This window comes from Agelaius phoeniceus, chromosome 10 (genome assembly GCF_051311805.1).
Source record: "Agelaius phoeniceus isolate bAgePho1 chromosome 10, bAgePho1.hap1, whole genome shotgun sequence".
In the NCBI taxonomy this organism is placed as follows: Eukaryota; Metazoa; Chordata; class Aves; order Passeriformes; family Icteridae; genus Agelaius; species Agelaius phoeniceus.
The window spans coordinates 2,920,894-2,938,185 of NC_135274.1; the positions used below are offsets into that span (position 1 = coordinate 2,920,894).

The 17,292-nt window shown below is 42.4% G+C and overlaps 1 protein-coding gene across 1 annotated transcript; it reads right to left on the bottom strand.

Moving 5' to 3' along the window:
• Nucleotides 1–2,835: 2,835 nt before the first annotated feature.
• Nucleotides 2,836–15,895, bottom strand: PARL (presenilin associated rhomboid like). Its single transcript, XM_077183629.1, has 10 exons — nucleotides 15,785–15,895; nucleotides 15,494–15,692; nucleotides 14,672–14,812; nucleotides 12,070–12,118; nucleotides 10,639–10,734; nucleotides 9,119–9,268; nucleotides 8,691–8,761; nucleotides 7,219–7,320; nucleotides 5,309–5,406; nucleotides 2,836–3,506 (listed from the first exon to the last, which is right to left on the bottom strand). The coding sequence occupies exons 1-10, from the start codon at nucleotides 15,871–15,873 to the stop codon at nucleotides 3,392–3,394; spliced, it is 1,110 nt and encodes a 369-aa protein (XP_077039744.1). The 5' UTR covers nucleotides 15,874–15,895; the 3' UTR covers nucleotides 2,836–3,391.
• Nucleotides 15,896–17,292: the final 1,397 nt, after the last annotated feature.

Consider the following 17,292-nt stretch of genomic DNA (forward strand, 5'->3'; position numbering starts at 1 on the left):
ATCGTATCTGGTAAAGAGAAACAGACTTTACAGCCATGGGAGAAAACAGAACATCTGCTTTATCATGTTATCACTGGCACAGTACAAATGATGCTCTGATCCTTGTTTCCTAGGCCTGACTTAGCAAAGTACATTGGCGAATAAATCGGATGTCTCTGCTCATCCTGTGCCTGACGCTTCCTAGTACTGAGTTCAGCTCTGGCACTGCATGTCTCTGAGCCCACCTACAGCATCAGGGAGTGCTTTGAGCAGCTGCTCATCACAGCTTGTAGGAAGAAATTGGCACAAAGGCTAACTCAGACAGGAAAACCAGAAGATGCTGGATGAGATTAAAAAGTTGTCTGCATTTAGAAGATTTGTCATGATTAAAAGCTGGGGAGGAGGAGGGGTGGAATACTGCAACACTAAGACAAAAGCCATCAAATCAGAAAGCAAAACAGCTTGCTGCCAGGAATGGGGGCTGAAAGCTCAAACAGTTTTAACACTAAAATGAAATTCCAATAGAGCAGATCACTAAAACAAATTATTCCTTAAACATGGCAAGGCCAAAGCAGACTTTAAAGCCACTGAAAAAGGATGAAGAATTGTGTCTCTACATGATTAACCATGACTTTATACTTATTGCTGTTTTCCTACACAAACACTCGCTGTTGTCTCTGCCAAGTGTCCACATAATCACCACATTGTATTTTTATTCACAATAATCTCTTTGAAAAGGGAGGGGAAAGTCTTTCCATGTGGTTGGTTTTGTTTTAGGTGACTGGTTCTTTTTGTTTTCTTCTAGGTTACGATTTTGGGCTTTTTCTATCATTCTTCTAATTACTTTTTCAGTCAAAGGTGTGACTAAATGCTGAGATGCTGACGTGCTGATGCCACATTTTGCCAGAAGTGCATATTTGCTTGCCAGAAAGGTCTCTTATGTACTCTAGTGAGCTGTTGTAATTTCAGGGCATTCCTTGTCTCAGTGACTTGAGAATTGGTTTTCCTATTGCAGTTTTAAAGTCATTTTGGACAGAAAAGATAGTTTGTCTTTCCCAGAAAATGCTGCAGAAAGGCTTAGGTACAAAATGACATGAAACCCATTGCTTGGTGAAGATTTTTGTACAACCTTACATATGGTACACACCTCTAGGGTATCTATAAACAAGGAAAATTGAGATACTGAACATCCCTTCAGAAGGGCATGTGCTCTTATGCCTAAAGTTAAGGTGAAGCTTAGGCACGAGACCCTCAAACCACAGCCACTGGCTGGAGAGCTGGTGACTTCAAACCTCTGTGGCAGTTCCAGGATGTTTTTTTCAGGTGCTTTGAGTCCCTTCCTGCAAGCTGAAAGAGTGCAGCAACACACTGCAGGGAGGTCTAGCACAGCATGATACAGGGCCAGGAGATACCGGTGCTATGCTGAAGAATTTAATTGCAACTTTGGCTTATCCTACTAGGCCTGTAAAATATAATGTTCTTCAGGTTTAATACACACTATTTCCTGCAGCATTACTGCCTGCTGCTTTCAGCCAGGATCTCTGAAAAACTCTCAGCAAATAGATCATTGTTGAAGAGACTGCGTAAGTTGTTGAGTGGACAAGAGGTGACACAAGGAAGAGAAACAGGGAGAAAAAAGGAGTAAACACAATAGATGCAAAGCCAGCATGTGAAGTAGTCTGAGGTACGGCTTTTGAGCTTCTCTAGCATGAAATGCTCCCTTAGGACAAGCCTGTTCAGAGGCCATCACCTGCTGCTGCTGCTGCTGCATTCTCCGTGCCTGTGCTGTGCTCTGGCTGCGTGTTCCGCTGCCCTCTCTCTGCTGCAGGCAGGGCTGCACTGTGCCTGAAGCTCGGGGAACTGCCATGCTTGGCCAGAATACCACAGCACAGAGCAGGGAAGGGGAGGAAGTGATAGACTGGAAACTGAAAGCCAGAAACCTCCAGGAGCAAAGCAGAGGAATATTAGCTACTCCAGCTCCTTCATTTTTAAGTGTTACCATCACCAGGCACATGGAGTTACAAATCCTCAAGTGCCTCATTTTTCTAATGAAGAGAAAGAAATTAAACAAGCACTGGCCTGGGATAGGGAGTATACACCAATTTTGTACTCCATCATTTATTAAAACTGGTGCCACGTAGCATTATGTATTCCCTTCCCCCACAGAAATTTATTTTATGTGAGGCACTGCTATAAAGTAAAAAGACCTACAAAGTTGCTTCTTACAAATGCAACATGTTCTTTGGCAGGTCAGTCCATGGGGAAGGACTAACTCAGCTGACAGGAAAGAGTTAAGGGCTTGAACCTACCAGCTTGTGTCTGGGCAGATTCCTCAGCCTCTGGCAATGGGCTCAGTATCATCCCTGCATGACAGGCACAGAGTAGCAGCACACCCCAAATCCAGTTTTTACTTGTAAATAGGAACACTGGTCATGGTACTACCTTCAGGTTTACTTTAGCAGTTACATCTGTTTACAGCATTGCTGATCTCAGGCACCTCATCTATTTTTGCTGAAGCTGCTTATTTTCTAAAACTGGCAGATTCTGAACCATATGTTACAGGTTTAAAGTTCTTAGAAAAACCTTAAAGAAAACTAACAATACAGTACAGCTTAAAGAGTACCCCTCTACCCCACCCCCAAATCAATGTAGTGAAAGAATACAGAAAGGAGTGTAACTTATGGTAGAATATCAAAAAACACAGTATGTCATTCTTCCCCTGCATGTAATTATGAAAAGGATATATCATTGTAGTAAAATCTAATAAGATCTAAAAGCTTGCTGGAACTCAACAGAAATGAAAACCACAAGCTGAAGAAGCCACAGGTGACAAAGCTGGACCATCAAACCAGTACATAAGCCTTGGCAAACAATCCAGTATTGCTTCATGTATTTCAAGTTTCAAATCAAACAAGACCACTGCCTCACTTCATCCAATATTTTCAACAACAAAAATCACTGAACTTCACCATATTGACCATATTTGAGTCCCACTTTGCCTTCTAGAAAAGCACCTTGTATTGTCTGGCAGACATTAGGGGTCTGTGATCCATTCAATTCCTCAGTTCTGAAAATGTTTATCTTCCTAAGTATTAACCAGTTGCATCCCATTTTAATTTTTTAAGAGAGATTTAGGTCACTTAATTGAAAAACGTGTTTTATTCCACCTTTAAAAAGGTAATGCAGACTGTTACTTCAGAAAGCAATAGGATAAAAACCTTTATTGTTCCACCTTTGAAAGAGTTCATTTTCTATGGGTATGAATTTTTGTAACATAATTTTGTTACATTAGAAACTTCAGCTCCTTAGAGGCTTCATGTGGAGTAGCAAAAAAACCTTCAAAACCAATTCAATCCCATGTCTTCAAGTAAGATACCACTTGGGTACAAGGAATCTCTAGGATTAGAATCAGTTAAGATCTTCCACCTCCTCCCTTTCCTGTGTTCTTTGTCCTCATTTCATGCCAAGCTTTCACCAGTGGCTCTCTGTTCTTCCATATGAGCTCGTGGCCATAAGTCACATACCACCTGGGAAAGAAAGCCATAGTTAAAGTTAACTGTGACATCCCTCTGCACCTGAGGGAAAACAGGCTGAGCCTGAAAGCAAGGAAATACTCAGTGTAGGAGACAAGATAAACTAAGGCACAAACAATAACATGCTTGGAAAACAGCAGTAAGCCACTCATTCTCTTGACTGCAAACAGTTAACTTTGTTGTTCTTATTTGTCTCAGTCCTGAGAACGAACGGTTTCCCTGCCTTTAATTTCAAGCTGTTGTGATTTCCACTTAGAAAGGCATAAAAAATATCTCCATATAAAAGACTGTTAAAACAGTTGTGTTGCTTGTGCTGATCCTTACTGACAAGACCAAGGAAAAAAGTGTTCTTTCTTCTCCTATATAAATACAACTGCCCCATAAAGAACAACCACGTTCCATTCAAAATGAATTTTCTTCTATTTGCACCTAAAGATTAATCTATCAAAGTGTTCTAGCTTTGTTTATATTCACAGACAATTACATATGCTAATACATGAATATCAAGATAAGTGATTAGCAATGGAGGTTATGGAGGAGAGGCATGAGGGGAAGCAACCACATGGAAATAGGTTGAAGGTTCTCTCCCAAGCCCAACTCCACACGTGAATCCTGAGGAACAAAAGCACTTTTCTGTGAGCCAGGAGCCAGTGAACTGGCCATCCCTTTAAATCAGACAGCTGCTTTCTAAAGTGCGAGGCAATGTATAGAAAATACTTTGGCCATTCAACATAGGTCCTAAATAAGTGAAGGCCCTTTCTCTTTTAGGATGAAGTGATCAAAATCATCACTGAGCAGAACAAACAGGTAAAAATACGTAGGTGAGGAAAGCAAGAAACTTGCCAACTCCAGACCATTTTTACTGCAACTGCTATCTTCTTTTAATATGTGAATGTGCCTTACCAATGCAGACTGTTCTTCCTCACAATGAACAAGCTGATTCAGACCCATCAGGACAGAAAGCAGTTCTGAATCAGCAAGACTACATCAGATGCATTTGTGATACCAGAGACAGGGAGAAAAGGAGGCTGTACAGCACACAGCTTACTGACACCAAAGCCAAGAAACAGGGAACTATTTGGTCTACAAGCTGGTTTGCCTTTAAGTCTGGCCTAGTGAAATCTCAGGCAGCCTTTTCAAATGCCTACATAAAATATTAAAAAATGCACTTAGCAATAGGTCTGCAATTGGGTAGAAGGGGAAAAATTCAACGTAGCTCAAACATGGAACAATACAGAACTGTTTCCTACAAACTTGTTTCTAGTAGTTCTTACTAATTAGGAAGAACTAATTTACTAATTTGTCCCCACAAAGACAATACAGCAACACTGAGAAAACTGCAGTAGAGGCTGCTCAAAGGAATCTGGCCAGAGCTTTTATTAACTCTGTAGCTCTCTGTATATTCGCAATTAGAGGAAAAACACTGACACAAAGACAGTTTTTTAGCTCTTTAAAGTTATTTTAATTTGTCTATTCTGTGTTTTCTGGGAATCTTTTCTGCCCTGTGACTCTCTTCAATGTGCTGGCAAGTGCAGGACAGAAACAGCCAGCCCAGGTTACAGGGCCACCTGACATTTAATCCATGATTCTATGGCAGCTCAGTTCAATTCTTTAAACTCATCAGTTAACAATGTTTTCCACAAAAATTTACAGCACTAGAAGGGTAACAGTGAGTTGTACTCATTGCTAGTTAAGACAACTTTACAGAAAAAAACCCCACACTTCAGCAATATAGGAAGAGAGAAAAATACAGGATTAAATTAAATACAAAACAGAGTTAGTAAATACAGACTTACATTCCAAAGAGAGCTCCCCCAAGGTGTGCAGCATGGTCAAAAAGTCTCCAGCCTAAAACAAGCCCTGCAGTGTCAAATGCAATTATGGCTTTTAAAGCCTAGAAATGAGAGAACATGGAATGGACAGGATCAGTCACAGCACAAAATGGCCAATGATAACAGTTTTCTATTCTAGCACAGAGCAAAAATTTGGAATCAAAAACATCCTATAGATTTTATATCAAAGAAATTACTGTAAAAAAGTTGTTTTAAAACAAGAGACTCAGTCTCCAACTGTATTGTGCTGTCAAAATACAGATGTGAGCAGCTACAGAATAATGCAGGGTGGGAATGTGTCCTTTTTGAACACTCAGTCTCTTCCAATCTTCATTTCTAAAGCTACAAATACATTCCAAACTAAGGTCAGGAGGAAACAAAAATTACTTGAAAGAGTACATGCTATAAAAGACACCACAAAATATGTAATTGCAATATTCTCATTCTCTAATTCTGATGTAGCTTAGATTTATGTGCATCTGTGCTCCTGAACATAACTCTCTAGTGGATGGAACACAGGGGGCAGCATTCCTGTTATCTTATCTGATATGAACATCTGTTGGAAGGCAGAAAATCAGGATTGCAGTGAACAACTCCACAGCAGAGCAGCATGAGCTGCTGGTGTACCATCTTCAGGAGACACAAGGCACCATAACTGTCCACAGACAACATTTTACTAAATGCCTCATTTCATAAAGACTGACAGATTTAATGCAGTGATGAAATGGTACTTTAGGCAGGATTTCTTTCCTTAAGCCTAAGGGTTAGAATAGAAGCTCCATTGCTACACTGGCTTGTTTCATTTGAAAGCTCATCACAGTACAGGTAAGGCAGATTAAAGAACTCTGTAAAGTTTAGATAAACAATTATACAATTTTGTAGTTGGGCCAAAATCATTCCAATGCTTCTACTGCAATAGCTGATATTAATCTTGTTTTGCAGTGAGCACTTGCTCATGGCAGTGCTCTCTGTGGCTCTGCCTATATTTCCACCCTGGCCACCCTTTAAAGAAAGATGCAGTTAAAGGGTAGCATGCAAAAAACCCCAGGTCAGCCCAAGCAGAAGTGCAAGAAAAACATGAAAGCTACATCTAAGAATGTTTGTTCAAATCTATAAGCTTCACTTACAAAGAGTATTAAATCTCATGATCTTGGAATGACCTGGCTTAACTGCTTTAAGCAGTTTTTTTAAAACACCTTTAAGTAGTGGTCCAAACATGATTAACTTATTAAAGCAAGTTGAGATATACATGAGAAGCTTTTCTTAAATGTGGCAGTGGATGTGCATAAAACAACTTCATGAAACAGAAAAAATAGGAGTCCTAGTACTACACACAAAGACAAGTCTTAGTAGCCTACTTCTAATTCCAAATGTGTTCCTGAAAGTATCAAAAGATGATATGAGAAGGCAAATGTTCCTCCAGGGCCGGAATATAATCTCAAGAAGCAAAATTCTGTGTTTCCCATCTTGATAATTTTTAATTTAAAGACCACATACCAGTTTTACAGCAGCCTGTTTCAAGTGCTGCTATAAAAACATCACCCATCAGAAAGAAGAGGATGTGTATGTAGGGTGTATGTAGGTTCCTCAGACAGGTGAACCTGACTCCCTCCCAGCTTCTTTCACTTCTTGGGATTAGATCTGAAACAGACCCATGGAGGATGGAATTTAGGATAATTCTGAATTCACCACACTCTGCTGTAATGACTCTGCTAGGCTGCACCAATTCTGAATTGATCCCTGTGACTTCTATGACCCCTCTTCTTGTTAAAATAAATTTAACAGCAGAGGAAGAGGACACATGGTCAGATACTGAAGCGGCAGGGGGAAAATGTTTTAAGAGTAGCATTTCTTTGAAGTTCAAAGGCACTTACACTTCCTGCTGTAAATGTGAACATTGGAAGAAGTATGATGGCCAGTTTTGCCTCTGGCATCTTCGTACACACGGCTGCAAGGACAGTCATTATAGCTCCTGACTGGAAACACAGGAAAATACATCAAAGCAAGCTAAGATGTTACATAAGGGATAATATATTTTTCTTCATGTGAACCTGTTTTCCTTTTAGCTTTTATTTTCAAATGCAGCCCTGTGGTAAAACTCAAAGTATGTCATCTTTTGTCACCACAGAAAAGTTCCAAATAAAAATAAAACAACACACCACTATTTATTTCAATATCTGGAATTTTAAATACTGGTGAAAAACATCCTTCAAATCCTCTAACATAATTAAGAAACACCCACTCCTAAATTTAAGATGATGATTTCTGGAAATGTTCTGTTTCCCAAGTAAACCCTAGAAATCTAAAATTTATTAATCAAGCATAGACACATCTGATGAAGCAAAATCATTCTGAAGCTTGTAAAAAACCAATAAAAATAAGAGATGGACAGGAACAAAAACCTTTAGTCAATGAAACAAGTAATTCCCTGGACTGTACTAGATTGACCATGGGGTTTTGTATCCCTGAAATAATCTCAATGGAAAAGCTCTGAATGCAGTAAACCAATGCAATGTGTGGTAATTTCAGTAAGTTCAGATCAGTAAGACTAAGGGAAAGTAATTTGCTCCAGATATAATTCATTCATAAGACAAAGGGACAATACACATACAGCATTTGCAGAAGTTCTAACTTCAGCACAGCTAAAGAGTTTTTTTCATTCTAACAGAATAATGAGAATCTTACTTTGGGCTTTTATCAAAATTATTCAGTTTAGTAAGTTAAGCCTTTAAAACCTGGCAAATGCCTAGGTTAACCTCAAATGTAAGGTAAGTGTTTTAAAACACTTCTATTCTACTACTAAAAACACTTGGAAAGAACTGGCAGCTACAGAAGCTCCTCAGCCTGCCTCATATTGTTCATCGTGTGAGATTTTTGGCAGGAGTGCTGCCCTTCCTGCACAGCATGCCCTACAACTTCCACTGGGATCACATGCTGAGTTTGATTGTCTGATTACATTATCTCTTTCCAAAGTATTCTATTTTTAATTAGAGAAGACTGCTACACAATTACGAAATACCATTTTTGCAATAAAAGTTACATAACTGATCTGCTCAGGGACAAGAGCTCCTGCTGTTCAGGACTCACTTACAACCCTCAGCACTAAGTGGTGTTAGTTCTGGGCAGAGCTGCAGCAGAGGGAACATATCTGAAAAACAGGCAAGTTGTGGCACAGGAGAACCAGTTCAGGAGAACCAGTTTGTACCTGGTTACTTGATTGTGATAAACCTCTCTAGTTTCCATTACCCCAAATGGACTCTTGGCTTTTAAAGAGTGAAAGAATAGAGCAGGCTTTCAAATTGGCTTCAAAGATCATGATCAGTCTCTCATATTCCAAGATACTTACAGCTCCAAGGGATGGTTCAAACCTTCCCGTGGCCATTTTAGCGACGTAACTGACAAAAGTGGAGATAACCCCTGAGAAAGAGAAATTACTACTAGAAATCATGGCAGTAATCAGACCAGCATCAGAAAGTAAAATTAACTGTCATCTCTTGTCACAAAAATTCCAAGAGACTGTATTAACAGCTGTTTTATTTAGGTAGTAAAGCAGGAATTAAAACCAGATACAGTTTTATATTTCAAAGCCCAGTATCTTAAACCCACCAAAAATCTGTATGACAGCAAAGTAGTACTGCCTTTAGTATAAAGCAATGTGTGGGACTGAACAATGGCCATCTGTCATCATATATCTATTAACCAAGCACACATTTTACTTGTATGAATACATATTTATATTTTTTAAGTGTTGCAAATATATATATTTAACATTACCAGCAGAAAGATACACTGCAATGAACTGCTCACATCCCAGAAGAGAGACAATGCTGCTGGAAAAGCTCCATAGAACATACATATTTGCTGCCATGTGGAAGAGAGAGAAGTGACTAAACGTAGAGAGCAGCATGGGAGAACACAGGGCTCCTACAAAAGAGAAAAGCAATGCACATGAAGTCATTTAATTTGCTTCAACTTACACATCATGTAGACTAGAAATCTATCAAGAGACACTATAGGATAATTATGCCTAGAATCTCAAATACAAGCTAGGAAGTAAACCCAGCAATGGAACAAATTTCAAATTCCAAGCAATGCCTTTTGCAAAGGAAGAACATATACCCCAAAGATCTGCAAGTTGTAATAATAATCTTAGTTACCTATTGGGGATTGTTTCATAGAAAACATTATGACCTATGTCCTATGCTTTGAAAAAGAAAAAAGGTGTTTCATTTATTTATATATATGGTGAAGGATTTTTAATATATGAGCAGCCATGTGAAATGAATTTGCAACAAAGATGAACTCAGAGACAAAACAGTTTTCCTCTTTGAAAAAGCTACCAGCTCTCCTCACTGAAACAGCAGCCTTGAAAATGCAAACAAGCCAATTAGCAGGTTTGAAGGTCAACATTATTTAAAACAGGAGTGTTTGGGGTGACATACTCAGATCTGGGTAGCAGATATCTTTAGCTTTGGAGTGTGTGGGGGAACTGGCTGAGTTTCCACCTTTTCAGCAGAAATTAAGATGTAGCAGGAAGTACCTTCCAAACATGTTTGTCTCCTTGTCCTTTTAATTCTTTTCTCTGCTGTAGAAATGAAACTCCATTTTTCTGCCATTAAATATTACTAATTTTTTTTCCTAGGTTAATATCTTCAGCACATTTCACACACAGTGAAAGCCAAGTTGGTTCTTGGGTTTGTTTGGGTTTTCCTAATGTGACTGAAAGCACAGCTTTGAAGCAAGGACTCTGTACACAACCTACAGACTAATCCTTGTCTACTGATGAAAGCATGCATGCACATGACTGATGATGGTTCTGTCTGCATCCCACAGAACATTAAAGGGGGGAAATAATCACATTTGAGTCTAGTTTATGAATGGCATTATGTAGTACAGCTTATTTTCCTCCTTCACTGAGTGGCTTGATTTGCACTCAGTCCAAGAAAACAGTTTGGCTGATGTCACTGGGAGAAGCACCTCTCACCTTTATTCAGGCAGGAGCTGCATCCCACTGCATGCAGGAAAAGGCCAGAGAGCAGGCAACAGTTCTGATGTTACAATATTTAGAAAAGCACCAGTTGTGCTTGTTTTAAAAAATCAGATCATTACTCCTAACATTGTTCCCCTCAAACCATTTCCTGCCTAGATGGAATAATGTGTTTGAGCAGGACTGAGATTGCTTGTGGGTGATGGAGCTCTCAGTAAGCCACGTGCCACCTGAGCCTTCTGCAGTATCATCAGAGGTTCTGTTACATCTCTGTGTAGGAAAGGCACCCAAATTATTGTTCACTTACTGGAGGATGGATTGGAGGTGAAATATGTAAACATAAACCGTCGCATGCCAGGCAGTCTCCACAAACAGAACACAAAGACATTTGCAGCTATGATACCTATCAAGAGGGGAAAAGAAAGTATAAAAGCAAATTACCAATGTAATACACCATAATGCTTACTGAAAGCAAGTATTTAAAAAGACAGCTTGTAGAATTCTCCTTTTTCTTCACAATTCCATTAAAAGCAATATCCACTTCTTACTTTGTACACAGTTTAGAAAAAGCAATGAAAAACATTGAAAGCTACATTTATATAGTGGAAGTCTTTCAGACTTCCACTATAATTGCAACTGTCCTAACACACAGTGTAATGAATCCAACAGTCCCCAAAGATCTGTGCTGGGAAGGTTCAAGCTATAGTTTCAAACTGCTATATTCTATTGCAGAATCAATGAAAAAGGAGCCAGCTAAGAGGTCCCATTTCCTGCCCCTCTTGCTATTTATTTCCAAATGCCACTGATCTACTGCACAGTTGCATTTAACTGCACAAGAGGAGAACACTGGGGGAACCATACAAATACACAGTACATATCCTGTCCATTTCTGGAGGGGGCTTGGCTTTAAGAAAACTGCAAAGTTGAATTGGCTTTGTGACCTTTGGGAGACAGCAAACACACAGCTTTTTACTTCACAGATGTTATTGCTATCTTACTTTACTTTGAATAGGAGTGTAAATTATTGGAAACATAATGAAAATGTATTATTTCTTGTTTAAAGTGCCTTCTCTATTTCTGTCCAAACATTTAGGTACTTAAAATGTTTTATAATACCTGGAAACATGAAAGGTGAAACAACTTAAATGGCATTTAAGTAACCTTACACTAACAACCTGCTAATACAGATTCAGTATTAGCAGGTTAATGTAGAATATATAGCAGGAGATAGGGCTCAGCTATTGGATTTGAATCAAGCTCTCATCAATTCTGTTTCACACATTACATTTATCTCAGGAATTTGGCATTAGGCTAACCAATCAAAACTACATTATAACCAAAGGAAGGCTCAAAGGCTAATTTTTTGCTACTTTTCATATGTCATACTGCAAATATGTAACTATTAGGGAATTTTAATTCCCACATTTCAGTGGAATATATCCACCTATTTCTTCTAAAAGCATTTGCTGTTTTTCATAATTCGTGAGCAAAATATTGCTGGGGGAGGATTCTACTTAATCCTCCACACTCTCTCACACAGAGACTTTTTTAAGGCATACAAAAAATAGTTTGTGAGAAGGAGTGGTAGCAGAAATAGTGTATGTGCAGGTGTAAATTTCCACATGCTTTGTGCCCAACAACCTAAACAAGGTATGAAAGCCATCTGTTTTAATATACTGTACCTGTTTGCCATATTTCTCTTCCTGTGAATGTCTAATACTTGTAAGCTAACACAAACCTGTCACAGTCCGCTGACCCTCAGTCAGGCTATTCCACCAGCTGTTAACCTGGAACAGAATTGTGGTCCATCAATACCACCATGAAGCACTTGCAATTTCAAAAACAGCCAGGTAAAGCTTATACATTTTTAAGAATGGAAAGCGTTTGTTTGAAATCTGTGATGTAAATTGGTTTCAATTTTTTTTACTTCTGATTGCTTTAGCTTTTCAAGTTGACATTTCCTTACTGAAGAACAGCTATCTACCCTCCTTTTCATGAAATACCCCGATATGGATGAAGAGGTGCTCCAAAAAGAATGGGGTTATATCCTTCTGCACAACTCCAGTGGGTTTACCCTGCTTGCATTAAACAAAGATCTAGCCCATAATGCTGACTTTAGCAGATTAGCCAAAGTTAGCATAAATCCTGCCTCGACTAAGCCTCACCCTAATGCTGTCTAACATCACACCACCCACCTTTGAGTGATTCCACTTTTGTGCCAGGATCACTTTTGCAGAGGTGGCTCACAAGATGTGGAATCCATTCCCCCTTGCGTCCAGTTCACCCAGCCCTCCTCCAAGTTTAAAACCCCTGAAAAAGTTTATTTTGAGTGCAGTCAGCCCACAGACAAATTGCACCCCCCTTTCCCTTCCTCAGCTTTTGTAATCATTTTGGACATATATTTTGTTGCTACCTCGATAACCTTCCAACCATATTGATGGGGACAATGTCATAAAAATTATCTGCAGGTTGGAGGCAGGGGATGTAATGATGGACAAAAGAAAGTATTCACTGTTTGATATCAAAGTAACAACTTCATTGCATTTTTTGTTTAATTATCTGGCAGAGGATAGTCTCCAGTATAAGAACACAGAACAGATATGATTTTTCTAAAATACAAGGATTATATGCCCTCAGAAACAACGGGGGAATCCTGAACTCTTAGAAATAGAACTTACCCGTTGAAGATGGGGATTGGGAGTTTAAGCCTATTAACAACAGTGCAGTTTAGTTTTCTTTTTTGGATAGCTAATCATCAGATCTTCCCCTTCAGATTTTGAAGGAAAACAAAAGTGTAAAGACATAATTATTTTAAAATATTAAGTGCTGATCATAATCTCCCCTGCAGTTCATATACACCAAGCTTGAAAGTCTGCTGGGATAAAGGTAATTTTCTTTCTAGCAGCTTATACATGGCTCTGTGTTTTGGATTTTTGACCAAGACAGTACTGGGAACACACTAATGTTCTACATTCTGGTGAATGTAGAACATCATCAGCACAACATTTGCATAACATCAAGATCTTCTGCATTTCTCACTCTGCAGCTGCAGGTTGCAACAAGTTGGAAGGGGACACAACCAAGCAGGTGATCTGAACTAACCAGAGATATTCCTACCAAATAATGGCATCCCCCCAAAAGAGGGGATTTCAGGAGCTTTAACATATTTTTCTCGTGAACTGGTTGGGCACTGGTCTTTCCACAGGAGATTGTGAGTGACTACCTATGCATCACTTGTTTTCTTCTCTCTTCTCATACTTACTAAACAATTTTTTGGTGATTGTTTTATCTTTACCCCCAAAAGTTTTCTTGCTTTTCTTCTTCTCCCAGCCCACTGGGGGTTTGTGGGGGCCATGAGCAAGGAGCCCCATGGAGCTCTGGTGCCCACCAGGGTTATCCCACATGCCCATTTCCACAGCAGTGCTGGTGTGCACCATGCACATCAGAAAATCAGCTCCTGTGTGTCCCAGGACCCCGAGCCTCTCCAGCTCCATGCTCAGCCCTACTTCCCTTAGACCAGGAGACCTGAACGAGTACCAAGCCTGGCCTATCACAAGCCAGTAGTAACCTTGAAACAAATGCAAACATACATGAATGTTTAGGTTAGGTTAAAGTATACTTAATTAAAAGTATACTTTTAATTAAGTATACTTTATCAGTATAAATCATATTTATACTGATAAAGTATAAATATCAGTATAAATGACTGATATTTTTGGGATGCCAACTAAATTTATGACAAATCTTGCAGCACTTATTTTGTTCTTGCTGCCCAAACTTAAAAGTACTTGTGTGGAAATGTCAGCTCTTAAAGTAAAAAAGCCCTCTAAAACCTTGTATTTTTAAGGGTTTAGAGGCTGAAAATATGCATTTCAGAAGGCAGAGAACTGAAAAGTCTTAAGCATAAGACTGAGAATTTAATCTAGTTCTGTCCTCTGAGAATTCATGTTCAATTTTGAGAGCACTTAAGATGAAGCAAGAACATTTGTTGGGGGGTTTTTTTATGGTGGAAAAGCAAACGGTACCTAGTTTAGATGAACAAATTCCTACTACTGACCTCTCCTTCCTGCAGTTCTGAGTGAAGATGGTATTTTTCTCCATTTTTCCACTATAACCTTCACAGTGATATTGAGTTACAGTTTTCTAGAACTAATTCTATCAGTTTTCCTTGCACATCAACTTATCCACTGTAATTTTTTGAGAAGCCAATATTTCTGCAAGTTCCAAATCAGAAAAGCCAGGACAAGTACGTGTTGTACAAACGATGCTCACACCGGAGGAGAGCAGAAGCTGTGCCTTGCAGGGCTCCACCCCTGTGCGAGCATCCCGGCTCTGCGTACCTGCTTTCTGAAGTCGCCTCTCTTCTGCGGCCGCATTTTATCCATCCAGTCCGCTCGAGCCTCCTCAAAGTAGGTCTGGACGCGCGACTTGAGCGACTCATACTGCCAGATGGCGGCGGAGCCGAAGGCCGAGCCTGTGAACTGGGGATACCGGACAAGGCTCAGTGCCCGCCCCAGGCCCGGCCGGGGCACCCCGGGCAATGCCGCACCCCCAGCACGGCAACGGGACCTGCGGCACCACGGGACTCACAGCACGGCACGGCCCTTAAGGCTGGAAAACACCTTGAAGAGCATGAGTCCAAATGTCAGCACCACCACTGAGTTCACCATGTCCTCGAGTACATCCACGTGTTTTTTAAACACTTTCAGGGATGGGGACTCCACCACTGCTCTCGGCAGCCTGTTTCAAAGCTTTGCGACCCCTTCTGTTGTTTTGTTGGTTTTTTTTTTCCCCCTAACATCTAATCTAAATCTCTCCTTGTGCATCTTCAGGCCATTTCCTCAGGTTTACTGGATGTTCAGTGTCATGAGATGATGCTTTATCAAAAACGCTCACAAAGAAAACTGGTCAATGAAATTACTAAGTTCACCGAAATGGAATGAAACTGGGATACCTTTACGGTATTTCCACTCATTTAGCTGAAGTTACTTTGTATTAGCTCATTATAACGCTACAGTATTTGGCCAAGAATCTTGCGTTAACTTTGAGGGACTGAGAAGCGAAGCCCAGGGGGGAAGCATTCCCCTGAGACAGATGGAATATGCTCCTTACCGACCCGCTCTCCCCAGCCGTGCACAGCACCCGGCCCAGGAGCCACTTACCCCTACGGCGAACAGGAGCGGCTTCACCAGGCGGCGCGGCGAGGGGCGGCCGGCGGCGGCGGTGGGTGACGGCGGGCAGAGGCTGCGGCGGGGCAGCGGCGGGCCGGGCCGCGCCTCGGCGGCGGCTGCCGGGGGCTCCTCGGGCCGCGGCCGCGCCCGGCGGAAACCCCGCCGCGGCTGCAGCAGCAGCAGCGCCAGCCTGCGGGGGAAACATGGGAACCGTCAGCACCGCCCGCCCCAGCCGCCTGTGCCCTCCCTGACCCTCCCTGTCCCTTGCCGTGCCGGCGGCACCTGTGCGGGCGCGGACCCCCGGCGCGGGCCCAGCACCGCCACGCCATGTTGGCGCCTGCCCGAGCGCTTCCGGGGCAACCGGGCGACATCTTCCCGCCGATGGCGGGCGAGCCGCTCGGTCACCGCATGGCAAAGGGCGGGCGCGGCTCCCCGCGGCTTCTGGGCCGCTCCGCACGGCAGGTGGATGGGTGCTCGTACAGCTCCCGGTGCCGCCGCCGGGGCTCGGCGGGCAGCGCCGCCGGGTCGGAGCCTCCTCGGGGCCGCCATGTCGGGTGGGTGGTGCCTGCTCCGCCGCCATGATGAGCGTGGCAGCGCCTTCACCGCCGCGGCCCCCTTGGTGGGCAGGGCTAGCCCGTGAGGCCGGGGGTGCCGAGGTTTCACAGAATCAAGTATGCTGTGTTGGACGGGACCCACAAGGATCATCGAGTCTAACTGCTGGCTCCGCACAGGACCATCCCTAAGAATCCCACCGTGTACCCCTGAGTGTTGTCCAAACGAACGCTCCTTGAACTCTGTCAGGCGTGGTTATGTGGCCACTTCCTTGGGGAGCCTATTCCAGTGCCCAGCCACCCTCTGAATGAAGAACCTTTCTCTCTAATAGCCAACCTAAACCTGCCCTGACACAATTTCAGGCCATTCCCTCGGGTCCTGTCACCAGTCACCACTCAGTGCCTGCCCGTCCTCTTCCCCTCACGAGGAAGTTGCCATGAGGTCTCCTCCAGGCTGAACAGACCAAGTGTCCTCAGCCTCTTCTCATATGGCTTCTCAAGGCTCTTCTCCATCCTTGTGGCCCTCCTGTGGACACTCTGGAGTAGCTTAATATCATTTTAATATTGTGGTGCCCAAAACCCCTCAGGACTCGAGGTGAGGCAGTCTCTGAGCAGAGCAGACCAGAACAATCCGCACCAATGGTGATGCTCTGCCTGCTGACCCCCAGGACACAGTTGGCCCTCCGTGGTTGCCAGGGCACTGCTGATTCATATTCAACTTGCCACTGACAATGAGCCCCAGGTCCCTTTCTGTGACACTGCTTTCCAGGGTCTTGTTCCCCAGTTTGTAGGTACAAGTATATACATTGGGGTTGTCCCATCCCAGGTGCAGAATCCAGCACTTTCCTGTTTTAAGCCTCACAAAGCTGGTGATTGCCCAGCCCTCTGATTTATCAGGGACTCTCTGCAGGGCTGATTTATTGAACTGCCCTCTAGAAGCCTTATGGAATAGGCAGAGCTTGTTTCTTCCTAGCCTGCAGCAGCCCAGGAGGTGAGGTGGAGGCTGGAGCTGCTGCCTCAGCATTGCCTTGCTCCATGTGTGGGTCCACATCACCTTGCCACACCTCAGCACCTTCCCTCCCCAGGCTCCTCTGCCCTGCCCCACCTCACTTCACCCCACCCTACCCTACCTTACCTCACCTCACCTCACCTCACCACTGGGCTGCTCCAGCAAAGGGCTGCTGGGTGACCAGATTCCCACCCCACCAGCTCCTTCAGGTCTCTTCCCTGTATCTGTAT